The 27944-nt window shown below is 37.9% G+C and overlaps 2 protein-coding genes across 2 annotated transcripts in view; one reads left to right on the top strand and one right to left on the bottom strand.

The window, feature by feature from the left end:
- LOC101636440 overlaps positions 1-25329 on the top strand; it is a 53078-nt gene extending 27749 nt beyond the window's left edge. Inside the window, exons 4-6 of the mRNA XM_004682109.1 lie at positions 22096-22188; positions 23994-24203; positions 25315-25329. Coding sequence (XP_004682166.1) covers positions 22096-22188; positions 23994-24203; positions 25315-25329 — 318 coding nt within the window. The remainder of the gene's footprint in view (positions 1-22095; positions 22189-23993; positions 24204-25314) is intronic.
- A 312-nt stretch (positions 25330-25641) lies between these two features.
- On the bottom strand, positions 25642-26031 carry LOC101636211 (glyceraldehyde-3-phosphate dehydrogenase-like). Its single transcript, XM_004682108.1, has 2 exons — positions 25844-26031; positions 25642-25795 (listed from the first exon to the last, which is right to left on the bottom strand). Exons 1-2 carry the CDS (start codon positions 26029-26031, stop codon positions 25642-25644), a joined length of 342 nt encoding a protein of 113 aa, XP_004682165.1.
- Positions 26032-27944: the final 1913 nt, after the last annotated feature.

The raw sequence follows: 27944 nt of genomic DNA, 5'->3' as shown, positions 1-27944 counted from the left end.
CCTTTAAATGTTTTTACATTTTTAAGGACAGCTCCTAGGACTAGAATCTTCTTCTGTGCAAATTGAGGTGGGTGTTAGCTGATAAACTACATGTTTAAAATCCAGCACTATTTGTACTTTACCACTGTGAATTGTTAGTCCAACTCAAGGGCAATTTTTATGGCACCTTGAGGTCCTGGCTTTCATTTACTTGTGCACAAAGAAAAGGAAGATATTTATACATTTTTAAATGTAAAGGATTTTAAATATAAAGTAGCTATTAAGGCTTAGAATTACATAGCTATCTTGACACCTGATTGAAACAGTGGAATATACCAGTTGGGTTCTCTACATTGCTTAATCATACAAGGAAAGCTGTTTATTTATTATTTTTTAAATTACTGTAAATTACACTCATTGATTGTGATTTGAGTCAGTCATTCTGTCACTATAAACAGCCTGAAGCTTGGCAGCAGTATTCCTTACAGTGTTTGTTTTAAAGCGTCTTAGGTAAACATGTGAGTTCTAAGGATGGGCAGATAAACAGTTGACAGTAAAATCACAATCTTGAAAACTAGCTAAGTGTGGTCATGTTTAAGCATCTCCTGTCCCTAATAAAAGCTGTCTAATAGGCCATCCAGCACATTGCCTACCCATGTTTACTATACATTTCATTTGGGGGGAATATTCTCTGGCAAGTGCCTATTCTTTTAGCCCACTACAGAGGAGTCTGAATCTTGGTTTCACCACAGTGGAGAGGGATGACTTGATAAAATAGCCATATTTATTATCTTTTTGAGTTTTTGTGAACATAGTAGGAAAAAAGGTTAAAATTTTAATCTGCTGCATTGAAACTAAAAGTAATAGTCTCAATACAACTTACTTGACATAGTATTCTTATAAACTGGAAAAGAACTTTCAGAGTCTTGGTGGCAAATTTCTCTACAGTGTTCCCTCACCCACATTTCTCATTAAAATAATATAAGGCGTTGGAAGGCAATAATAGTTATAATAACTTTGTATTATAAATAATAAAACTGAGGGTCAGTGAGAGAAAGTGACTTTTGGAAGGTGTAATGCTAATTAGCATAGTTGAGACTAGAGTACCTTTAGTTCTCTGGATAGCTAAATCAACGTTCTTATTCTTATTGCATTTCTCTTCCTCTCCCTTCCCCAAATTCTCTTCCTTCTTTTCTTCAATGTCCTGAGACCTATCCAGAGTTATTTCTTACAATGACTTCTCCCCTCTCAGACTGCAATGATTTTGCATTAGCGGGAGGACTATCACTCTCTGTCCTGGGGTGGCCTCCCAGGACCTTTTCCAGTGACTTCTGTGCACAGTAGAACTGGACTTGGGGAAGTTGCTCCCAGAGCACTGCACTGGTCATAGGGAGGGTGGGATGGGACTTAAACTGGGTGGTACCTAATGTGACGTATTATGTTATATTGTGAAAGTAAAAAGTTGAGGCAAAGTTTAGGTTGTGATGACAATAGTTACTAAACAGTTACCTTCAATCAAGTATGACTGATTCTGCCAACTAAAGTTACTTTTTAAAAGGAATAAAAGAAAAAATCTCCATTATCTGCCATCACTACATCAAATACAGTAACAGACTGGCCTACTTCTACTTCATTTTATTGACTTTATTTTGAAAATTTTAAGCTATTCTCAAAGCAAATAAATATCTGCAAGTACTTTCTCAGCCCAGTGGGTGTAGATTATGAATCCAAAAGAACTACTTTTGGCATACTTGAAATCTTATTATCTGTAGTGGGTTGGAGTCTTGTTGAGAATCCTTGAATTGAGAGAGTGGAGTGTGTAAGTGGCCTTACCAGAAATTCCCAAAAGCTAGGAGGAATAGCAGATATTGTGATATGATCTAAGTATCTGCAGGATTGCCATGATGATTTGGTTAACAGTTGATTGGCATACTGGCCACTGGATTTGACAGGTCTTGATAATAAGTCAAATTCCCTGCACTCTCCACCCTCCCTGCCTTTTAAATTGAGAGCCTACCTCTTCTTTAGATCTCACAGATAATATGGTAAATAAAATTCCTGTCCTCTGCTTGGCTTGCTAAAAATTTATTAGGCACACAGGAAAAGATTATAATAAAGCCAGACCTCATCATTTCAGCCAGATTTCCCCTCAAGAACATCTCCAGTCTCAAGCTCTTCATCTCTTAATCAGTGGAAATAGGGTTCTGAAAGAATGAAAGATTGAGACAGCTGAGACACTTTTCATTGTTCTGATTTCATTATGCTGTTGAGACTTGCCTAGATGTATAGTCTTTGACAATCAATTACTACTCTGGGAAGTGATTATTAAAAAGTTCACTGAATTATGGCTTTTTATGCATGACTCTGTTCTACTGCTCTTTAGGGTTAAGTGAAAAAGCTTATTAAATATCCATTTACAATGGAATCCTTGAAAATGCTAAATGGAATGCATAATTCATATAGGCTGTCACTAGTACAATGCCAAATCAGGTTAGCCAAATATCAAGTAACAAGGAAATGGGAGTAAGTGGCAGTCCTCATAGAACTAGTTCTGGGCAGTCGATGGGTACAGTTAATCAGAAAATATGAGATAAAAGCGACTTAGACAAGATGGGAGTTTATGTCTCTCTTGCAAAAAGGCTATGCAAAAGGTAATATAGGGCTGACATGGTGTTCTGCAGAGTCAGGGACCCAGTACGCTGTCATCTTATTGCTTTATTGACTGGCACCCTCCTTCTGTATGTCATCTTGTGCTTCCAGTGTGGCTGTTTCAGTCATCACCCCTACACCCCAGCCTGTAGTAAGGCATTAAACAAGGGTGTTTCTGAAGTTGGCCTCTACTTCTGCTTAGACTACACTAGCCACAAATTAGCCACAGGACTATTGGGCAGCTTTGCACCAAGTTTCACATTCTCTGACTGTAGAAGAAGGTAGAAGACATAGTGGGCTCTCAAGTCTTTCTGGATGATACACCTTCTGTGGAGACTTCGGTGGCTCAGTTATTTCCTTTTTCAGTCAAGGCTTATGGAATCTCTGCAGTGTTTAGTATTGTAGTAGGTGCTAAGAGTTATATATATATATATATATAATATATATATTATATTATATATATATACACACACACATATATATATACACACACACATATATATGCATATATATATTTATATATTTAGCTTTTAGATACAATTTTTAGCTTTAAGGAGGTAGGTAATATAACAAGGAAATTAGCAGACAGTGGGAAATATTAAAGAAAGTCCTAAGAGTGCACTTGATGACATGCTGGGGATCCTTGATTTGTAATTTTTTCCTTGAAATGATCAGTGCCTCAGTTTTCTCCATGAAGGAGAATTTAATACCACTCATTTTACTCAGCTAACTTATTTAAAAAAAAAACATTAAATACAATGTGTTTTAAAAAGTTCTCAGGATACACATCTATACTTGAACCACTTGCATTCCCACCAGGGGCTAAGTCAGTATCCTCATCCTTAGCAGTATTGTAATGCTTTCCAGTCCTCCCTATTTTGAAAGACCATTGTCTTCTCCATGCTTTTCAGCTCTTTAAAATGAAATATTCAGTGAAAGTTCAATATTTCAAACATTTAATGTCGAGGTAGCAGCATCTCCACCTGGAGTGATGGACCTAGAACTTACCTGCCCAGCCCAACCCCCCATCAGCACGTGGCTAATGGCATTCATTAATTCATTCAGTTTTATTGGGTTCCTGTTACATATAGTGCTCTGACCCCACTGGGAAATTGCATGGAACAAATGAATATGTCTTTATATTCTTAGGACTGGCATTCTAAAACAAGGAGGCAGAAGGTCAACAAATCAGAATTGCCTGGTGGCAGTAAGTTACACACACACACACACACACACATTTCTACACACAAAACAACAGAGGATAAGAGAACTAGAGCATGATGGGATAGAGAGATAAACTTAAGTCAGATGGACAGAGAGGGACTCAACTATCTCTTGGCATTTGAGGAGAGTTCTGAAAAAAGTAATGGACCAAGTTATGAAATGTATGCATGTGGGAAGATCATTTCAGGTAGATGGAAGAAACACTGCAAACCTCCAAAACAAGGATGTTCCTGAGGCATTTGAGGAACTGAATGGGGAGGGGATACGTTTAAAGATGAAGTTAGAGAGGCAGCCAGGTCAGTCAGGGATGTTCTTAATCTTGTTAGACCCAGCACATCCTCCTTATTGAATATAATTTGCCCATTTTATTATCCCAAATAAAACTCATTAGCATTGACCTACCCATATAACATCACAGGTTACTGTAATACCCTATTTATAACAGAAAGTAGAAAACTGGGAGTAATTAATAATTATATATATTTTAAAGATTTATTTATTTATTCATAGAAGACCTGGGTTGTTGACCAGAGGTGTATGGGGGAGAGGGGAGTAAAAAGATTGACCAGAGACAGAGTGGGGAGCAGAACAGGCAGATGTACTGAAATACACTGCTGAGGAGAGCAGTGAGTGAGATTGGAAAGGTCTGCTGCCCCACGTGTGTTAGATCCCTGGTCGAACTCAGTCATAGCACTGATACTTAAACCTTTGTGCCACCAGTGAGGCTCTTAAATTATAGTTATAAACTATTATATCAGAAGACATATGCAGTTACTAGTTGCTTTTGTCTACTGATAATGAATGTACTTTGTTTAAGAATATAAATAGCCATCATATATAAGACAGATCTGCAATTGATAAAGCAGTGCAGCTAACACTAGAATATGTTAGGATAATTAATAGCAAGCTGCCCTTTTGTGTAAATGATTAGAGAAAGTGGGAAATAACCACAGACAGGTGCTAAAACTTTTTTTTGAGATTTATTTATTCATATAGAACTGGGGTACAGGCCAGAGGTGCAGGGGCAGTGAGAGGATTCACCAGAGATGGAATGGGGAGCAGAACAAGCTGACTGTCGAAGTACACTGCTGAAGGGAGCAGCGGGAGGGTCAGAGGTGCACCATGTGGGTCACCTCTGGGGCAGGAACCGAACTCATGCGGAAGTGGCTTTAGCTTCTTAGTGCTGTGCTTTAACCTGCTGCGCCACCAGGGAGGGCCCAGCTAAAACTTTTGAAGTAGAGAAAATGAGTTCTCTGTGAGTATAGGATCAAAAATTCCTGTTGTGACATTGTCAAAAAAAAAAAAAAACAAAACCCAACTTGAAAACTAGTTTTCATTTTCTGAGATGTAAAGATCAATCTGAATCAAAGTTGGTTTTGGACTTGTTTGGTTTAACGTGTCTGGTATTGTTCCAAGTTGACATGCCAAGTAGGCAGTTCATTATAACTCTAGGCTTTGGGGAAGAGTCAGATGAGGATTGGAAAGACTGGAAATCAGAAGTGATCAGATGCTATTTGAATTAATAAACTGGAAGATATGACCAATTAGGAGAGCAGAGATTAAAGGAGAGATCTAAGGGCTAAGACTGGGGCACACCTTTGTTCAGAGGGAGAGAGAAGAGGTAGTATTGACAAAAGAAACTGGAAAAGAGAGCCAGATATGGGAGGACAACCTAGAGAGGTGAATGATGCTTTGAAAGCCAAGTGAAGAATGTCTCTGGAAAGACACAGTAACTATCTCAAATTCTACTGTCAAGCAAGATGAAGACTGTAAGGTTGAACGACATTTAACGACACACACATCTACCTGATGGATTTTATTGTAATTGTGACAGGTTTTTGCTTTCTCTGTTGGGAAATACCTGGCTGGTTTCTTCCTGTGTTTTCTTTCCTGGGTGTCTCCTTTACCATGCACAGTGGACACGCCTACATCTGGTCACAAAATATATGGGTGTTTCACCCTCACAACAGGTGTTCTCTGGGATACCAGCTAGGTAGTTCACAGTCCTGAAGTTATCTATCCTGAGATGACATCAGATCTCACAGCTTATGCACTCAGTCCCACAAGACTGTTCCCCCTTAGATGCCAGATACAAACATTGGGTCCATGGGTTTCTTACAGCTTCTGTCCAACGTGGCTACAAATCTGAGGTTTCTGGTTTTAATTCATTTGCTGGCATGACTCATAGAACTCAAGGAAATGCTTAGTTTTTATCACTTTACTAAAGGAAATGACAAAGGATGCAGACTAATAGACAGATGATGAGAGTCACGGGGGGGGTCGGAGCGGGTCCTCAGTGCAGAGCTTCTGCCTCCCCGGAGTTAGGGCCACACGCCTCTCCTGGTGTGATGGTTTTTGCCAGCTTGTAAGCCTCTTGAGCCCCTGGCTGCTGGAATTTTTATGGAGGCTTCATGGCTAGTCCTGATAGATCATTAGCTCCATTTTCAAGCTTTCTCTCTTCTCAGGAGAACGGTGGGTGGGGTTGATAATTCCAAGTTGCTAATCATGGTTTGGTCTTTCCTGTAGTGAGCCCTCACCCAGGACCCAGGGGCCCATCCAGAGTCACCTCATTAAAACAAAAGACGTTCTTATCACCCAGGAAATTACAAGTGTTTCAGGGGCTCTGTGCCAGGAACAGGCTCAGAGACTAATTACCTTCTGTTATCTCACAGATGTCTTTTTTATTTACATTTTCAAATTGTTTATTATTATATTGGTTTTAATATGTTGATCATGTATCTCATAACCCTCTCTGAACTCTCATATTTGTTCCAGTGGTTTACCTGCAGAATTTGATTTTTTAAATAAGGGTGTGACAGAGAGCACCCCTGTTTTATTATTGACCTTAAAACAAAGAGTTGGTTCTTAGCTTCATCACTAAACATAACTATGATGTTGACTATAGCCTTTGATCGATATTCTTTGTTAGGTTGATATTCTTCTCTTGTTAAGAATTTGGCAATTTTGAATTGAACTTTGTTAATCACTTTTTCTGCTTCCAGTGAGAGTCATACTTTTCTTTCTTATCCCATTGTTATGAAATAATGTCCATCTAAACTATCCTTGCATTCTGGAGACATCTTTTTGGTTATATTACAGTATGTATTCATAGACTTATTTTTTTTTAGATATATTTTAGTTACGCATACAGAACTGGGGTACAGGCCAGAGGTGCAGGGGTAGTGAGAGGATTTACCAGAGACAGAGTGGGGAGCAGCAGAACAGGCAGACTGAAAAAGTACACTGCGGAGGGGAGCAGCAAGTGAGACAGGAGAGGTCTGCTGTGCGGATCACCTCTGGGGCTGGGAATCTAACTTACAATGAAGCAGCTGTGGCCAGCTTGCAGTGCTGCATTCAAGCCGGTTGTGCCACCAGGGAGGGCCAGAGACTGATACTTTTAGTAGGTTTTTTTCATTTATGTTCTCAGGTGAGATTGGTGTATTTTTCCCCTTTGTACTGAACTTGTCCATTTTGCTATAATGGTTGTATAAGCAACCATGCATAAGTTAAATACTTTATATCTTTTCCAACTCTCTAAAAACAGTTCATATAAGGGGATTATTTGTTCCTTGGGAGTTTGGTAATTTTCACCTGCAATGTTAACTCGGCTGGTGTCTTGAATAAAGAAAGATTTTTAAAAATTAATTTATAAAATGATTTCTCTGTATAAATGAATTATATAATTAAAACGAAGCACACATATAATCACCAAAAGATTAATTTATATATCTATTTACATTATCGTTCATTTAAAAACAATGTTTATTCCCCCCCAACTTTGCCTACCCCTCATCACCATAGCCCCCCACATTCCTCCCTCCTTCTGATTCCTCTATGTCCCCCCTTCCCAGTAGGATATCTCTGGTTTATTATTATCTGTTTGTTTTGTTTTGTCTTGTATTGTAATAACAAAAAATAAAAACAAAAACAACCATGATAATGTTATTAAATTTCATATCTAATTGTTTTATGGCATTGTAGCTAAAATTACCCTTTTTCCAATTTGAAATAAATCCTCTCCACCTGGCTCCCCAAAAGAAAGATTTGTTTTCATTATTTCAGTTTCTTTAGTGCTTATTAATTTGATCAGACTGTCAATTCCCTCCTCCACCCAGGTCAATGTCATGACGAACATTTTTAGGTGGTTCTTTTTATCCAAGTTCCCTTTCATTTATTGGCATGAAATTATTCATCAGTTATTTCTTCTGTTCTGTGACTTAGCCTTTGGATTTTATAGCTGTGGAGTCTGTCTCAGCATGCAGTGGGTCAGAATCTCAGTTTCTAACACAGATGTGCAAGAAATATGTTTATTTGTCTGGAAGTCAATTTGGTCTTTATTTGAAGTTCCAATTTCATTAGACTCACAAAAATTTGGTCTTAGGCAATTTGGAGAACACCCTCTCCATGTATGTGATAAAAAATAATTTATAAAATGATTTCAGGTTTCCTTAAGGTCACACACCATGCTGACCTCTTCTTGAGAGCTCCACATATACGTTCATCTGGTGACCTACTTAGGTCTTTTTGGGAAAGGCAGTCTTATATCTGTAGTCTTTTGACCCCCACTTGACTACATACTTGGGCTTTGGGTCTAGAGCCCTTCTCTACCATCAGGATAGTCTCTGTGGCTTGTGCTGAACTGGTTGACTTGTGTGGGAATATCTTTCCCTGTGACAGGCTCAATGTATGCTTCTTTGTTCTGCTTGTGTGCAACCCTCCCTACTCTATCTGTCCCTACAGGGAAGGGAAGGAGACCTTTGTTTTGGGGAAAAGATGGAATGTGTGCAGGCCATTGGTCCTTCACAGACTTTCAGTAGGGACTTGCTGATCACGGGGAAGCCGATGTCGCTGCAAAAGTTGATTTTTCTGTGTCTCTTCTCTTTGTGAATATGCCATCGTTCCTTCTACAGCTTGAAACACATTGTGCTTTGTTGGTGACTCTGACACTAAGATTTAGTGGGCAGAAGTATTTGGAGCTCTAGCCTTAGTGATCAGCAACTTAGGGCATTTGCTGCACAGGCTTTCCTTCATCATCAGTGCTCCCTGGACCCTACTTACATTGCCTCTTGTTCCCATCTCCAAGGTCCCTTCAATTACTCCCCCTGCCCTGTTTGTCAGAAGTCATTTTACTGTTATGAAGCATGCTAGTAGCTGGTAAATGCTTAAAGATAACGATACCTCTGCCTAGGCACTCCCACATGGCCCTTTCTTCTCTGGGAACTTGCTACTTGTTGGAAGTAGGTAGTCCATAATGTTTTCTGCTCTCTATTCTGCATCTGCCCGTTGTTTCATCTGGGCTCACTCTGGGGTCTCTGTCCCAAGGACCCAGCCCCATCTGTGTTTTCATCAATACCCTACTAACTTCCTTTGGCTCAGAAACTCAATTCTTTTCTAACTGTGGATGGATAGAACCTTATTTAAACAAACTTACCCTGTTTTCTCCAAACATATTGTCAATGTTCTATCTTTTTTTTTTCTTTTTAAAGATTTATTTGATTACACATACAAAAACTGGGGTACAGGCCAGGGGTGCAGGGGGTGAGAGGATTCACCAGAGACATAGTAGGGAGCAGAACAGGAAGATGTACTGAAATACACACTGCTGAGGGATCAGCAGGTGAGAAAGGTGAGGTCTGCCATGCCATGTGGGTCAGTTCCCTGGTCAGGAATTGAACTCCCAGATACTTCACAATGCTGTGATTTAAGGTATTACACTACCAAGGAGAGCCCTGTCCTAATTTTTTTCATTCCCAGAGATTCCTAAGTTTTTGAAACTTGAATGCCAGAAAAAGGTTTTTGTTTTATCACTTTGTTCTTGGTAATTGCACCTTTTTGCACCTTTTATGCAAGACATGGAGCACAATGGCTAAATTGAGTCAAGGTCCAGTATGGAAGATGCGGGTTGGAGGGATCCATTAGTGGATCCTTTAAAGTTATCTCTTGAGACTCTTCATTTGACAGCTAGGAGGAGGAATAAGTGATTTGCCAAAACCACATGTAGTTAGTGACTTAGCACAGAGATGAATTTCCCAATGCTTTAATTACTACTCTTGTATTCTTTGAAGTTACATTTAGGTTCTACAATCAATGTATATATATATATGTGTGTGTGTGTGTGTGTGTGTGTATTTAAAGATTTATTTATATAAATATATATATATTTAAAGATTTATTTATTTATTCGTACAGAACTGGGGTACAGGCCAGAGATGCGGAGGGTGAGAGGATTCACCAGAGACAGAGCGGGGAGCAGAACAAGCAGATCGACGAAGTACACTGCTAAGGGGAGCAGCGGGCGGGTCAGGAGAGGTCTGCTGCGCCATGTGGATCTCCTTCGGGGCAGGCGGGAATCGAACTCATGCGGAAGCGGCTTAAGCTTCTCAGTGCTGTGCTTTAACCCGCTGTGCCATCAGGGAGGGCCCTCAATGTATATTTTACCTATTTTTTTCCTCCATAGACCCATTTTACCCTATTGACTTATCCCCTTCAACTTTCTCTTCTGGTAACTGCTAATTTATATCTTATAACTTGTAATATATCTACAAGTTTATTTTTGTTTTATTTAGTTCATTCTTTTGCTTTTTAATACACACACACACACACACACACACACACACACACACATATATATATAACACACATGAATGAAATCATATGGTGTTTGTCTTTTTCCATTGGACTTATTAAGCATAATGCTCTTACCTAGATTTGAAAATACATTGTAACAGCTGTTATGAAATCATTTGAGATGCAGAATTTTCTTTTTAGTAATTATGGATTTAGGCCTTTAAGGACAAATACGCCCTTTTCAATATTTATTCTTTCAGAAGAAGCATTTTCTAAAATCTGTCATCCTGTATTCCCTTTGTAAAAATAAACACAACTTGTTCTCCCTTGTGTCCCATTACCTGACACAAGCATCATGCCTTCCTGCTGGTGTTGAGGACAAAGGGCACCATTTTGGATGTTGATTCCTTACACTGTGCTAAGATAAATTGATATCCAAGGTCTTAGTGGGTGAAGAAAATGTTTGCCCCATGCCCTATATTGAGTTGTACTTTAGGTTCTTTGTGTTTTCTTTTTATAATATTGTTTCCTCCTTCCCATTAGGCTGACAGAAGTCTGTATTTTGCTGTCAGTATTTCAGAATGTTCTAAGCAGTGCTCTCCCTTGGCTCTTTCTAATATCTTATTTCTATTCTGTGGTAGGCTTAGAAACTGGGTAAATAAGCCAGGCAATATTGTTTGTAAAGTGAGAGTAAACAGCCCCTGAAGAGGGCCTCAGAAACTTCCCTATGTGAAAGTGTGAACGCTTGCATGAGGGGCCCTTGCTGACATCTCTTTTGCCTGCTTTTAAGGTCTGTCCTTCTTACATCCTGCTTTCTGTCTCCACTACATCCTGCACCATGAATAGGTGAGGAATAACTGCTTTTGCAAAACTGATTCCAAGCTACTGTAAGCGGTGTTTTTCATCTGAATAAGCCATATTCTCAGCATAGAGGGATTAACTAGATAAATTGCAAATCAGAATAAAAAAAATAAGCATAGAACACCTTCGAGCAATTTGATTACTTAAGATGCAAACTATATTGCTGACCTGGGGGGCTTTTGAACCACAGCTGTCAGTTTAAACAAAACTCAACCTAATTAAATGTTTGTTGAATGGGGTGCTAGTGTGAGAACTGGTTGGGCAGCTTTTACAACTTCTGACCCACTTCTTCACCAGAAAACAAATAGAAGTACTAACACATGTACATATATTCTTTAAGGCTAACCAAAAAGTCCTGGTTATATCGCTTTTTGGAAAATAAAGAACAAGTTCCTTCATACATTTTAATGTTTGCAATGTTTAAACATTTTCTTCGCTTAGATATTACACTGTAAAATTGAGGTGAAACTTTTTTCTAGCCACCGGGACTCTGCTCCCTTCCCCACTCTTCTTTTTGCTCCTCTGGGTCCCTCCTTTTCTCTCTCTCACTCCTCTGGACCCAACTTATATGATGCTCTTAGTTTCCTGTCACTATGCATTTGAATGTTTAAGTAAACATAGTCAACCTTTTCAATATTCACTTAGCTCTTAGAAGAAACTACATTTATATACATATGTATACATTTTTATTCATGATTCACTTGGGTCATTTACGAATATGATGAATTTTCCTTTCATAAATATTTATCAAGTACCAAATATTAGGGATATATCATTTCCTTGTGTGTGTGTATTCAAATGTATAAAACTGAAAGTAATAGTTTGGAATGTGAGTTGTTTAGTCTGTTTCGAATACAGGCGATAAGGTTGGAGTAAAGTTAAGGTGGGTTGCAGAAACTAGAGGAAGATGAAGTTGTTAGGGCAGGGAGCAGTCAGCTTGTGGCCATGGGAAGGAGAGAACTTAGTTCTGATAGTGTTGGTTTTAGGGAGGGGAGTGAAGTGACACAATCAATGTTTCAGAAAGACTGACAGAAAGGAAGAGTCAGACAGAAGCCTTAATTTAGAAAGAGAGAGAGAGATTGAATTAAGGCAGAGCAATGTGGCTGAAGAACAGGATCCAAATGACAGGCAGAGCGAGTTATTCAGGTGACAGACTCAGAACTGGGTCTTAGTGAGGCCAATAGGCCACTAGGTTGAACCAGATGAAGTGGTGCTAGAGGTAAAAAAAAAAAAAAAAAAAAAAAAAAAAAGATGATATCAGCAGTTTCTTAAGGTTCCATATAATTCATTGCAGCAAGTTGAGGATTGAAGGTGAGGACCTAACTAGAGTATAATTTGCAGTAAGATTATCTGTGGTGGAAAGACATGGAACTGGACTGTAACTAAAAAGGTTATATAAGGATTGTCCTTGAAAGTATGTTCACGTGAGGACAGATGGGGGAGAGAAAGAGGTTGAAGATTCAAGGAGAAGAAATGGATTTATGTTGTTATTTATTTTCTTGCTTTATTTTTAAAATTTTGTTTTCGATTTAATTTTTTTCTTGGTCAAAGGAATACATAAATATAATTTTAAAAGTCACATGATACTACTGGCCTTAAAACAATAGTTTCATATCAAACCTTTCCATACCTGCAATCCCTTTCCTCCAGATAGCTTCTTTAAGAATCTATGAAGATCTGTAAATTTCTTAATCACATTTTAATGTTCTTAACCTCTTATTTTTTCTCCATATTACATACCAGCTATTGTTTTCCTTTCATGAGCTATGACCATCAAATGCTTTTCCTACTATTCACCCCCACTGATGGTGTACACACACATTTCTATCTTTTCTAATACATCAATATTATTTTTTTTGGTATTTGCAATATTATATGTAGTTCTCAAAGGAAGCAGTTTCATTCTTGAGCCACTTCTTTTTCCTAGAGTTGATGATTGCTGAAGTTTCCGCTCCCCTTACTTAGTTTTTCAATTGCATATCCCAAAAAGTCTGGTACAAGCATAAGTGTCCTTTCAGTATATTCAGATGCATAAGACCATCTTTCTTCTTTTCTAGGGACATTGCTTTGGGAGCTTTTTGATTCCTGTTCCATCAGGATTAACTGTGCTCTGGCTGCTACTTTGCTTTGACACACTCATCTGCCTTCAGCAGCTGTTGACTGACTCCATATTTCCTCCTTTTTATTTTACTAACTACCAGGAAAGTATACCTTGGAAGTACATCTTTTAAAGGTTTTTACCGGTGAAAACTTTTTAATTTTACTTTGACTTAAAGTTTGACCAAATACTGCTAAGTCGGAGCTCATCTGGACAAGAATGTTGGAAGTATTTTTCAATCTTCTTCTAAGATCTGTGGTTGCAGGTGAGAAATCTAATGCTATTTTCATTTTTGCTTTTTTTTTTTTACCTTTTACTCAGGGTCAGTTTTCCTTTCTCTAAAAACTCGCGCCCTCCTCCATCCCCCCATGTTTTCTGACTTTCACAATGACTACACTTGATGTACTTCCTTTTGTTTATTTGTGGTGGGTCCTCAGTCTCACTGACATTCTAATAATTCACATCTTTCAGTTCTGGGAAATTTCCTTCTACTGTTCCTTTAAAATAGCTTCCACTTTATTGTCTTTTTCTTTCTCCCCTCTCCTCTCTCCTTTTTTACTGCTGCAACATTGGTTTATAGCACTATATATGTTTTAGAAATATGGGTCCACATTACTTCAAAAGCATGTTACACACTGTGCCCGCCACCAAAGGATTAATAGTCCACAGTGATTCTCTTTCCTGACTCTGTGTTGTTTGGAAGCTGGAACTCTGAGCCATTCTCTTATTTGCATATGGTTCTCTTCTGTTTTCCTCCAGCTTTATCTTCTTTCTTTCTAACTCAAGTATTCATTCCTCTTAGCATATTTTATTTTCAGCATTTCTTTTCAGCTCTGGTGTGGGAGACACTGTGGAGGCAGATCTGGGGAGGCTGTATGAGCCCCTTTGTATCCCCATTGTTGGAGGTTGGTGCCTCCAGTTTCTAAATCTTTCTGAAGTTCTTTAATATGACTTGGTCTGCTTCCGAGATGCCTTTTTGTAAAATGTGATTACATTTCCTAGAGAGGCTTGGTGAAACAATAAGGGAATATTTATGAAGCATTCTTGTGTCAGTTAACCAGCATCCATTGTTATTTATTGATCTATTTATATATTATCGACTTATATGCATTACAATAAGCATAAAAATTCACTACCTTATTTTGAGGTTCTCACTGCCTATCAAGTCATGTCCAAAGTAAACTTCCTTTAATAAATTTGTTCCCAATCAGAAGATTATTTATTTAAAGGAATGTTTTCTTATAGTGGAAGCTTGTGCAAGATAACTTCCTATACATGCTTTAGGGACTTTTCTTGTTATTGAGACCGTACAACGTTTGTCTTGAGTGTGAGAGTAAAATATCTCAGGGATAAATAATTGTTCTCCCATCTTCTTAAGTCTCATTAATTTAGTGAAAATATGTAGTTGGTATCTGGACAAAATTTAATTAGTCTTGACAACAGTGTTCCTAGAAATATGGGAAAGTCAGCTACTACAGTTACCAGAATATTTGGTTTTCTAATCCACAGGGAATAATAATTTTATAGTTGACTGGAATCTATTCATATTAATCTGGAGATTATACTTTTCTATTATCAGCTTGTTCCTTAAATAATTTCTAAGTCCATACTAAGTACTTGGTTTCATTATCCCACGGATGCATTTAGGGATGTTGTGAGTTGTTTTAACTGTTGCAATGTGTACTGGAGTCACTGTCACTACCACCTTCCCCCACTCCTCAGTTAATAACTTGCTTCTCTAGTGTGGTGGGTCTAGAAGATTTTGACATAAAGACTGGAAAAGCAAGAACCACAGCCAAATACCACCTTCAATGATACTGTAAAGATAAACAATTATGATAAAGCATAAGTTGACAAATAGATTTATCAAAATAAATACATTCAATGATATGCAGAACAAAGACTAAAAAGGAAAAAAAAGCACAAAACAAATATTTTTGTATTAATTCTTCTATTCTTTTAACGTTCTGCATCTTAAGCTATTTCTAGTAGCTTCAAAATAAAATCTGTTGTTTTAATTTCTACATTGTTCCTTTCTTATCATGTGATTAATATGGGTCATGATATCTTGAATTTATAGAGTACAAATAGTCTTCATGTCAATTTGAAGTAACTTTTTTTTTTTTGCTTGAACTTTTTCCCATCTTTATGAGGAAGTCATGTGATGTCCATAACCTAGATTTTAGTTTTTCTAACAGATCCTTGCAGGCTTACTCAGTGAATGACTCAGCATTGTGAATAAGGCCTCAAACACTTTGAACTGGATACAAAGATAGTGAAATTAGATAGTGGGCTCTTCAAAAATGAAAGACAAACATTGGTCTGATACTGGACAACAGTACTGATATACTCTGAGAATTGAAAATTATTTAATGTTCACTTTTTTTAAAGATTTATTTATTTATGCATACAAAACTGGGGTACAGGCCAGAGGCTCAGAGGCGGTGGTGAGAGGCTTCACCAGAGACAGAGTGGGGAGCAGAACAGGCCAACTGATGAAGTACACTGCTGAGGGGAGCAGCAGGCAGGTCAGGAGAGGTCTGTGGTGCCATGTGGTCACTTCGGGGCCAGGGATCCAACTCATGCTGAAGTGGCTTTAGCGTCTTAGTGCTGTGGTGCTTTAACCTGTTGTGCCACGAGGGAGGGCCCTGAAAATTATTTAAATGATTATCATTAAATGTATTTTCCCCCATAGATAAGTCAATTTTGTAAAATATTATTTTGATTAATAAAAATCTTACCAAATTAAAGTGAAGCACTGAGTGGTTGCTTAATTCTTAGAGTAGAAGATCAATAAAATTGATAAAAGTTGATTTAAAAAGGGAGATTCCCAATTTAGCTTATTTTCAGACAGTGTAGTATTTAATAAAATGAGAAAATTAGTGTAGTCCAAGAAGTAGTTTGATTTAATTTCTGATATAGATCAATCCTTAAATGTATTTCAGGGTGACAAATTCATTCCTTTGGCCCTCTTTAGAGAATGAATTTGTTCCACATAATGGTAGTTATTTATTAGTTATCAGTCATTTACTTCCAGGGTCACCAAACTTTTAATATCAAAGGCTGGTAAAGATTGTTTAATCTTTGTGGGCCAGGAGGCAAAATCAAGAATATTAGGGACATCTAAAATGAGAAAAGACAAATTTGTACAGATACTTATTGATGAAATTCAGTTTTTATTAATGGCTACAGACATTTGAATTTTTCATATAAATTTCACTTTTCATGAAACATCATTCTTTAGATTTTTAAAACATCATTTAAATATATGAAAATCCAATATCATGGGCCAAATAAAAATGGACCACTAACCAAGATTTGGTCTTTGGACTACCCAGTGAATATCACTTTTCATTTGGTCTTTTCATATTTTTCAGGTAAATACTCAGAAGTGGGGTTCTTGAGTCATGTGCTAACTTCTATTTATTTATTTATTTTAAAAGATTTATTTATTTATGCGTATAGAACTGGGGGGTACAGACCAGAGGTGTGGTAGGTGAGAGGATTCGCCAGAGACAGAGTGGGGAGCAGAACAGGCAGATGGACGAAGTACACTGCTGAGGGGAGCAGTGGACAAGACAGAAGAGGTCTGCTGGCCATGTCACCTCCTTGATTGGGGATTGAACTTGTGCTGAAGCTCTGGGTAGCTGCGTGTGCTGTACTTTAACCTGTTGTGCCACCAGGGAGGCGCTGAAATGCTTATTTGTATCCTCTTTTTTTTTCTTTCAGTGTTCATTTTTTTTTTATAAAGATTTATTTATTTACGCATACAGAACTGGGGTACAAACCATAGGTGCAGGGGCGGTGAGAGGCTCACCAGAGACCGAGTGGGGAGCAGAACAGGCAGATCGACGAAGTACATTGCTGAGGGGAGTCGCGGGCTGGTCAGGAGAGGTCTGCCTGTCATGCTGCGTCCTGACCGGTTGCGCCACCAGGGAGGGCCCTCATTTTTTAACTGTGTTGTATGTTGGTGAGTTGTATGAAATGTTTCTATATCTTGGATATTTAACCATTTGTCTGATGCAAGCCTTGTAAATATCTTCTGTTCAGTAGACTGCCTTTTCATTTTAATGATGGTTTCTTTGCAGTGCGGAAGACTTTTCATTTGAGGTAGTCCTATTCGTTTATATGCTCTTCTGTTTCTTGTGCTGTGCTGACTTTTGATTTACATTATTTTGTGAAAGAGTACTAGCAATTTTATGTGATCATATTGCTTGTTTCTTTTGAACAAAAAGAGGACACTGGCCATTGTTACTTGGAAGTGGGTATGAGATAGTGAGACTTCAGGTGGGGTCATCTTGGATTTGTCTAGTGTTGGTTTTCTGTTTTTAGAAATCCCCTAGATATGTAGAAGGGCTGGAAAATGAAAGGATTTGGAAACTAACGAAATTTTTGAGAATACATCTGTGACTCTACTCTAAAATTTAGATTTTAGTCTCACAAAGCTGTATTCTCTGGATGACACAGTCGAAATTTATTTTTCTCTGAAATATAAATTATATGATTATCAGGATTTACACATTGATCAAATGTTAATCTAAATTATATAAATTATATGATTATCAGGATTAACACATTAATCAAATGTTAATCTAAATTATTTCTCTTGTTCCTATTATCAAATAAAAACTTTTTAACACATTTTGCCAGTTACTTCTGACAAGATGTTCATGGCCAAAGCAAATACATAGATTACCCCAGAGTGAAGAGGTGTAAAATATACTTTGCCTTGTGAAGAGATTATTCAAAGGTTATATAGCAAAACATGTGGATTGAGTGAGAGGTAAAGAATTGAGACCATTCATATGCACAAGCATTTTTTGTTTTGTTTTGTTTTGCTTAAAGATCTGGCAGACAATACTTAATTTCTCAGTGGAATATCTTAAACTACTTCTTTTAATATGGTGAAGAAAACCTACACAATAATAGATAATAAGCAAGAAAATACATACTTATGTAAATTAATTTTACATCATTTGAGATCTTAGGTTCTATTGAAATGCTATAAAGTAAGTAGCAGAAGCGCTAAAGTTTTAACCCTACTTTTAAATCTTTTAGAAAACATTTATTTATTTATGCACAAAACTGGGGTGCTGGCCAGAGGTGCAGGGGCGGTGAGAGGATGAACCATAGGCAGAGCGGGGAGCAGAACAGGTACATCAACGAAGTACACTGCTGAGGGGAGCCGTGCACAGGTCAGGAGAGGTCTCCGGCGCCATGTTGGTCACTTCCGGGCTGGGGATCGAACTAGCACTGAGGAGGCCACAGCGCACTTGTGGTGCTGCGCTTGTACCCGTTGTGCCACCAGGGAGGGCCCAACCTTAGAGCTTTTTTAAAATTATTTTTTGCTAACGAGTCACTCCCAAACTTAGCAGTTTAAACAATAAAAAAGTTATTTCACAGCTTCTGTGGGTCCCGAAACCAAGAACATCTCAGCTGTGTGATTCTGGCGTGAGGTCTCTCCTGGGGTTGTGGCTGCCATTTTCTGGAAACTTGTTTGGAACTGGAGGGCGTCCTTGCTGGACACTGCAGTCCAAGTCAGGCAATTTGGCACAGGCTACTCACTGGAAGCTTCACTTCCTTCCCAGGGGGTCCTCTCTGTAGGACGGCTTGTGTCCATTAGATGTGGCGGCTGTCTAGCACCAGAGTAAGAGTGAGTGAGTTGGAGAGAGCGAAATGGAAGGTGCAGTATCTCGTTTCAGCTGTATCTTACTCTTTGCCCAGGTAGCCCTATTCCCTGAGGAGGGAATCACCAGAGTTCTGCAAATGGCACCACAAACATTTTTGCTGAGTGTTTGGATAGGTTTGCTGCATATTAACTTGAGCTTTTTTTTTTTTTAGTTATTTATATATTTTTTGGAATGAATTTATCATAGGAAATAATTAAGAAGACGAGCTGAACGTGTCTGGTTTAGGGACAACCAATAGAATTTTTCAAATTTAATGTCATTAGAGAAACTGAAACAAATATGTTTTTATCCTTCTTTAGTTTGTGTTTTGAAAGTCTCAGTTTTATAGCATGCCATTGACTAAATAAACAAAAGCAGTATAAGAACTTTCAGAATTGACACAGGCACATAATTATTTCAGGTGGCTTTATATTACAATGTGGAAAAAAACCTTTCAATTTCTCTTCTCTCGTCTCCCGTTCTCTATCTCAAGAACCTAAACTCCTCCTCAAATTTATTTCTCAAAGACATAATTGGAACTAGTGCATTTTCTGATGTTTATATTTTTTCCTCATCTCTATAAAGAAGGAATCCATATTGAATTTGGGATCTGTGTTTGAATATATCACTTTGCATTAAAGAAAAAAACACTTCTAGTTTGTTATTTTTGTCTAACTGAATAGTAAATTTCTTAAAAAAAAAAAAAGCATCTTGCTTTATATTTTCTATATTTCTCCTGAATTCCTAGCCAGAAAGCACTGTAGCTGGTCACATCATAACTTACTGACGACTTAGTGCTACATTCAATGGAATGTCTCGTCTGAAATAGCAGATTTTGTAACTTAGAAGCAAACATGATGACTTGGAAAATGTGTGCAAACTTCTGAAAGGAAAAACCTGGATTTTATGTTGCCTTCCTGCTACAAATGTCTAAGGAGTAAAACACAGTGTATTGCTCCAACACAGGCTTGGTGACATTCTGAAAATATTTTTCTTCAGTCAGAATTAGACACTTCGTGAATATTTCAGACTTTTATTTCTAAAAGCCCCATATAGTTTTATGCTATAGGACACCTATCAGAAAAGTGATATAAAAAGTATAAATTACTGGAAACAGTGATTCTGGAAATATATTGTTTTTGAGTCTGTTTAAATAATGGAGCATATTTTGTTAGGACTCTGTGGAAAAGATACCATCCATATTTAGTAATAGATAGTGTCTGTAGCAATGTTGATGCTTAAATTTACATGGAGCCAACTGAGTTCTGTTCTTTTTTTTTTTTTTTTAATCGGGGTTTTTGAAAGTGACAGTTTACTGAATACATACTCCAATCCAACCATCCAGAACAATCATAGAAAATGTTTAATTTTTGAAAAAGTCAAATGTGGTTAAAAATGAATGCAAAGCAGCCCTGACACATTCTTGTGCCTGTAAGCAGGATTCTACAAGCCAATGCCAGCAGGGTTTTGCCTGGGGGTAGGGGGGTGGGGGGATAAAAGAAAGTCAATGCAAATCAGGGCAGTTTTTCAAGAAGGTAACCTGTGTGGACAAGTATCTGTTTAGGGCCATAAAAATGGCATTTCTTTTCTCCTTTCTGAAACTTGAACTTCATAGTAAGTTATTTAAAGCAGTGCACCTTGAATAAGTGCCGAGGAAGCCATGAAAGGGTGTATGTTAGGAACACTCTTGGGCCTTCATCTGCCACTGTCACTTGGGACATAGCCTGGATTTCTGCAGGAGAGAAAGTGTGTGGGTGGGAGGAGTTGATGTTCCATCAAGATCCTTTCTGCTCTGACATTTTTAGATTCTAATTTAGATGCCACAGGTTGGAACTGCTGTGAGACACATGAGTAATGTATCCAGGATTGTGAAATTGGGCTGCCCACGGCTTTATAAATTTTCAAATGTTTAAAATACTTGTTTAACATTGTGCTAGAACCTGTGAACAATGTAGAAATGTACTGTGAACAATGTAGAAATGTTATCATTTTTGACTCAGGGAGATAAAATAGAATCAATACCTGTTAGGCAAAATGCTTAAATTGAATTTCTTCTAAGAATTCTCTCCCTACCTCTCACTCTCTTGATCCCTAGTCCAAGAAATCTGATTTAAGGCAATTTTGATTTCTCAATAGCTTTGTTAACATTTTTTAAGGCAATGTTTTGCAGTTTATATACTTTGGTTCCTTTTTGTATTTTTTTCTTTTCTCATTTTTTGACTTTACATTTTGTGAATTGACTTTCCATCTAACCAGCCTATTTCTAATAGTTTTACAATGAAGTTTGGGGTGGGGGTTCTAGGCCTATCATCACATCCTCTTGAAATAATGGTAATATGGTTAAATCATTTATTGTTTGTTTTCTTTTTGTTACATAGCTAGAGTTTCCAGGATAATGTAAAATGATGATGGAGACAATAGGCACCCATTTAGCTTTTTATCTTAATGTGAGTGATAATATTTATTATTAATGAAACATTTTTTCCTAATGTATTCTCATTTATGCCTCACAATAAACATAAGTTATGTACTATTATTATTTCCATTTTGTAAAATTGAGACTTTTTTTTCTGGTCTGCATCGGTTTACACGTCAACTGCATAGACAGCATATCATAATATTTAATATTTGTAATGATAAAAATAACACTAAAAATTATACCCCCAGAATGTTAAGTATATTCAGATTCCTTCTTGCTTTGGTTACATTAAATTTGAGCTTTGATTTTTATCTTTCTTGTGTAGTCATTTAATAGTAGTGTTTTACAGTGTCTGATTTTTAAATAATCTGTCTTATTAAATCTGATCACACATCTATTGAAGTTAATTATTAGAAAAGCCATGAAATTAGAAAAATAGACAAAGTATTTTTTATTATCTCTTTTGTTCTATATTTCTCATTTACGTATCATATTGACTGGTTCATTTTCTTTCTTATGTATTCCTTATTTAATGCATTATACTGACTAGCATTTTGCTGCACGGAATTATATGCTTCAGTGATTTTTGAATTGGCACTCTTCTAATTGTTTCCTTTTCTTCCTTCAAGGATATTACTTTAATGGGAAAAATTTGCTCTCAGAAAACACCTCAAGAACTAACAGAGCAGGGAATACAGACATGTGTTGAGGAAGCGCAAATGGTAAAGCCTTTCATAACAAACTTCCTTGCTTATATTATTTTATAGTCTACCTCTTGTTGCATGAGTATTTGTTTACAGAGTTTAAAAATACCTCCTTTGATTTACTGTTGAGTTGTGTTTAACTATTAACACTTTAATCCAAAACCCCAATGAGAACTGTGGCCACCTTTGCTCATCATTGTTTCCTAGGGTAGATCTTGTGACCTAAGTTCCCCAATCTCTTTCAAAAGGGAAAAGCTATAACAATTATTCTGCTCTATAGACATACAGATCTAGAAGGTAGTTGGAGAAGTAAAAGTTAATAGCATCTATGGAAATTTTTGTTTAGCTAGCTAGAAATGTGCAAAGCATTGACAAGGAAGAAAAATTTGGAGTATACATTTTAAGGCTAATATGTCAAGTTTAGAAAACTTATGAAGTTTCAAAAAAGTCATTTGGCTATAATATTACCATATATGATTGAGCTCCTAGAGTTTGAAATGCTTCTGGGCTTGAGACTTTGTCTTTTTCCCTTTTGTACCTTCATTCCTTGTTATAGGACCCAACATGTGTGGCCCTGATAGCACTCAGTAAAAGTATTTGGATAAGTCAGCTTTGAAGCCCTAACTAGAGATTGTTAAGAGCAGAGAAATTCAAATGAAAGGGAATGATTATCAGTGCTGAAGCTGTGGAGCATAAGATGAACAAATCTGCCATAGGTAGAAAGTATGGGTAGAGTACCCTATGCTCAATCTACTCTGTGGTTTTATGAGAAGTATTTTAGTACCTGGTTTCTATTTGCCAACGAAAAGGAGGTTAAAAGAGTTAAGTTGCCTGACCATGATCATGAACCTGTTAATCGACAGATCCAGGATTTGGATTAAGTCCCATCTGGCTATTAGGCTCTTACCCACAAACCAGATCTTCATAAAGACACAAGCTCCAGATAAAAGTTACACTTTACAAACTTAGTTTTATTTATTTATTTTTCTGTTTTGCTCAAGCACCTCTTCTTTTACTATAAAGAACTTGTAAAGTATCTGGCTCTGTATACTATTTTTACTTTTTATTTGGCTCATCAAAAATGAATGTAGTGCGGAACAAAAGTGAGAAATTGCATTTCCAGTCATTCTATAGAATTCAACTTTTATATAAATCACACTAGTTTTATAACTGTTAATTTAAGGCAGTGAACTTTTACCTGCTGATGCTCCATCATCCCACATAATCATGGCATAAAATTGGTAATACCTAAATATGGCTATAGAGATACTTAAGCCTTGATGAGAGACATTCAGTGAGACATTTTTAAGTAATCCTAAACAGGTCTAGCAGTGACATTTTGTGAGAATTTTTCATCTGGGCTTCGAATGGAGCATCTGGGTCTCTTTTGGAGACCTCTGGGTTGACTCTTTGCAGACCAGATGCCAGGCTTCTGGAAGAGTGCCTGACTGCAGGAAGCCACGTTGGAACAAATGAAACACAGGGTAGGCAGAGAGCCAATGTCTCAAGTAGCCTTGCTCTGTGTGAGTATGGGATGGAATCAGAGTAAGAGTTGAGTTTGTTTCCTTAGAATTGGTGCATATCACTGTTTTTGGTGGTAGCTATCATGTTCTGAGACAAGAGCTGTGGAAAATAACTTGCCAGGTTTTCAATATTTCTCAAGTCATTTTGAGTTTCTCTTTCTATTTCAGAGGACATGTACTACCCCAGCTTAATTTCAATTGTGCATGTTTGTAATGATTTTGTTGCTTTGTTTTCCATGACTGAAAACTTTAGCAGGACCAATAGAAAGAGTATGCTTAGGCGTTTGTGTTTTCCCAAAGGAAGAGCTGGAGGAACTTCCTGAAGTTGTGTCAAGTCTTTCACAGATTGAACAAGAGGATATATCAGAATGGGGAATCTCAGATGCAGAAAGCACAGTGGGTAAACCTCCGGAAACTTCGGAAGTGAAGCCAGCTGAGCAATCAAACGTACCTTTGGAAAACAAAGTACCTGAAGAAGATTCAAAAGCAGCTAAACAGAAATCTTTAAAGGTAAAACACTATTCATGTTGGAAATTGAGTTATGAATGTTGAGAGTGTTTAGATGTGAAGAAATGGCCCAGGAGAGGCCAAGCCAATGGGCAGAGGGTGGGTGAGTGAGTTGCCCTGAAAAGAGGGCCTGTGTGCAACTGCTAACAAACATAATTGCAATCTGGGGAGAAAAGACAGATTTTTAGAGGGAATGAACTGAAGACTTTGAGAATTTGGCCAAGAATCTCCCATTGCCATCTTGAGGAAGTCAGGAGATGCTGCCTGGGGACCAGACTGAGTGGACAATATAGCTTTGTAGCTTGTCCCCTTTTTATGCTTATCCTAAGTTGTTAGTCTTTTCCCATTACAAGAGTATTTCCTAGATTTTCTTTATGTATAATTATTTGTAATTTTTCATCATATTTGCATATCATCTCACTATTATTTTCTTTAAAGATTTATTTTTTATTTATTTCTGCATACAATTACTGGGGTATAGGCCAGAAGTGCAGGGAGTGAGAGGATTCACCAGAGACAGAGTAAGGAGAACAGGCAGATTGACGGAAATACACTGCTGATGGGAGCAGTGGAGGAGAGGCCTGCTATACCATGTGGGTCAGCTCCCTGGCTAGGGATTGAACTCAGGATTGAACTTATTTTGCAGTGGCTACTGATAGCTTGATAGTGCTGAGATATAACCCCCGTGCCACCAGGGAGGCCCCTCACTGTTATTTTCTTAGTACTTTAATTTGAATTACTTTTTATTTAAACAAATTAATCTAAACATAGATACATTATCTTTAGGAGTACAAAAATCATTTTCACTGAACCGTAGCATATTATATTGATTATTGCTAGTAATCTATTGAAGATGGACTATTGAAGATAGAGAAACAACCTTGCTTGTCAATCCCTTCCTTTTGGGTTTCCCTCTTCCATTGTGCTTCCATTATGCCTCATCCTAGTTAACTGAACATTACCCATTCTTCAACTTTTGCCCAACTCCCAACTCCAAAACCTTACATTTAGTTTTGACCTTCTATTTTCCTTGTCTCACATCTGTGTTCAGTTCACCAATGCCTATATTTCTTCTACACATTACTGTTCATTTTTTTTTTCTTCTACTTTCCAGTTGCCCACATTCTAGTCTGGCTCCTGGTCACCTTATGTCTGTATTTGGCCTTCTGGTTTTTATCATTTCTCAAGCTCTAATTTCATAAGTTCATCCTAGGAACCCTAGAATACCAGTAGTCTGGGTGTAATAGGTAATAAAAAAGATACACAATAGTTGACCAGAGAAAATCTGCCTAAGCCTTCTGCTTTGCCAAGGAATCTGGGAGGAAACTGGGACAGGTAAACAGAGTCTCAGTGTGGATGAGTGGGGGAAGGACCCCTCTGGGAGTGGAGAGAGTCTCTCTTCCTCTTGTTCTCTCACTAAGTTTGGCTGTCCAGGGAACTCTTACTCCTTGGAGGTCATGTGGACCATAAAATCCACCACCAGGTTGCTGTAGCCAAATTTATTGTCATACCAGGAAATGAGCTTGACAAAATGGCCATTGAAGGCAATGTTAGCCCTAACAAGGAAGGTGGAAGAGTAGATATCACTATTAAAACTGTGGAAGATGACACCACCCACAACATGGCACCACCCACAACACTACAGCCTAATAAAAATAACTAGAAAATAGCAGGAGACAACCTGGTCTTCAATGTAGCGCAGGATGACTTTGAGGGGATCCTGTGGTGCCTGCATCACCACTTTCTTGATGTCATTGTATTTGGCAGTTTTCTCCCATTGATAGATCAGATCCACAACTGACAGGTTGTGGGTAGGGACATGGAAGGTCATGCCAATCAGCTTCCTGTTTAGCTCATGGAGGACCTTGTCCACAGCCTTGGTGGTACCAGTAGAAGCAGGGATGATGTCCTGGTCAGCTCCTTGGCCATCATGCTACACCTTCCCAGAGAGGTTGTCTGCAGTCAAAGAAGATCTCTTTTGAGAAATAGAAATAGAAATAGGAGGGAGGTTTGGTGAAGGAGTAATGCAGGGCTTCCATTGCTCATATATATGCTGGGAAATTTCATGCAGCAAAACAATAGATAGGTCCTAACCTTATTGGCCATCTCTACACTTAGAAGCTCAGTAATACTATAAGGTTTTTAAGATTCTGGTCTTAGTCATGACCAACCAAAAGAGAAAAGAGATAATGATAACTCTGAAGAAATGACTGACAGAAGAAACTGTGAGAGGATTGTTGAGCATTTTAGAAGGGAACTAGGCCAAAAATCTGTAAAAATGTGTAGATATCACATGTTCTGAGAGTCTAAATGGAACGACGCTTAAGATATGTGTCAGGCTCAAATTCCCCCAAATTCTCTCAAAACAATTATGAGTGATCTATTACACTCAGAGTTAGAAAATATACAAGAGATGAAAGAATTACATAGCCACAGAGAATCGTAAAAGTGGCATGTGTCTACCACATTATGCCAAGAAGGTGAGGGTGCAGAGTGGGTTGAGGCCTGTGAATAATGCGAGGAATAAAAAAAAAAGTATCTTTTTTTTCATGTTAGTTTTGGAGTGAAGAGAGAAACAGGGAAGGATAATCCTGTCATCATGAATGAATAGTGTGATGACAACAGATGACAGAACTGCCTTAATTTATTTTTGGAAAAACGTTGAGGTTTTAAATAAACAGAAATACGACAAAGAGAAAAGGAAGCTGATAAACTTATACTCTGCTTCTCTTACATCTGATGAGGAGAATGATCTCTTTAGTTTAAAAAGAAGAGAAAGAAGAATTGATAAAAGAAACTTGAAGCCAAAGGTTGGGAAAAGATTTTAAGAGGTAACTTAGTATGGGAGGCTCTGGGCACGGGCAGGTAGTTTTAAGCCTTTTGTGTCTCTGTCATAGCAGCTTTGAGGCTCTGCTTTTTGGGGGAGGGGGACTGGAGATGCTCGTTGCCTGGACACTAACAATGGGGAATCTGGGTTTTATTTATTTATTTTTTTTAGAGTAAGGCTTTATGTTTCTGTGATATTTGGATATTTGCCAACCTGTTTATCTTGGGAAAAGTTTGGCTCTAGGATGTTTAAATGAGTTGCATTTGAACCCTCACAAGAGGAGGTAGCAATCATTTGGAGCTAGCATGGGTTCCCTAAAAACAAGCTCTAGGAGGTAACCCTTGTTCTAGAATCCCTAAGCTTAATATTAGAAAAGAGTTAGACCTAGAGCTCAACATTGGAGCCTCATGGTGAAAAGCCTAGCCTCATGGTGAAAAACCTGGCATAAAAGAAAACTCCGGGCCCTCCCTGGTGGTGCAGCAGGTTAAAGTGCAGCACAGCAAGTGAGCTTCAGCCGCTTCAGTGCGAGTTCAAACCTTTCCCCCAACCCCCACCCCCACAAAACAGGTGATCCACATGGTGCCTCAGACCTCTTCTGATCTGCCTGCTGCTCCCCTCAGCAGTGCACTTTGTCAGTCTACCTGTTCTGCTCCCCACTCTGTATCTGGTGAAGCCTTTCACTGCCCTGCACCTCTGGCCTGCACCCCAGTTCTGTATGAATATATAAATCTTACACACAAAAAAAAGAAAAAAGTTATTGTTATTATCCTTTGGATTTCAGTAACGATTTAGGAAAGCCTTCCAGGGACAGTGAGCACAAATGTGGTTTTGTTTTTTCAGGTGAGATTGCAGTTAGGTGAACTGCTGGATGGATTTGTAATCAGTTATGCAAAGCACACACAATTAGTTATGAAATC

The sequence above is a fragment of the Condylura cristata genome, unplaced genomic scaffold (genome assembly GCF_000260355.1).
Source record: "Condylura cristata isolate star-nosed mole 26May11 unplaced genomic scaffold, ConCri1.0 scaffold00013, whole genome shotgun sequence".
Taxonomy (NCBI): Eukaryota; Metazoa; Chordata; class Mammalia; order Eulipotyphla; family Talpidae; genus Condylura; species Condylura cristata.
The sequence above is the reverse complement of the archived record's forward strand: the minus strand, read 5'-3'. Positions and strand labels throughout refer to the sequence as shown.

What these genes read in the sequence shown, in the direction of transcription:
- LOC101636211 (XM_004682108.1), bottom strand. Translation starts at nt 26,031, where the DNA reads ATGACCTTCCATGTCCCTACCCACAACCTGTCAGTTGTGGATCTGATC. An exon ending in CTAGTTATTTTTATTAGGCT is followed by an intron (nt 25,796 to 25,843) that starts GTAGTGTTGTGG and finishes CATCTTCCACAG; the next exon opens with TTTTAATAGTGATATCTACT.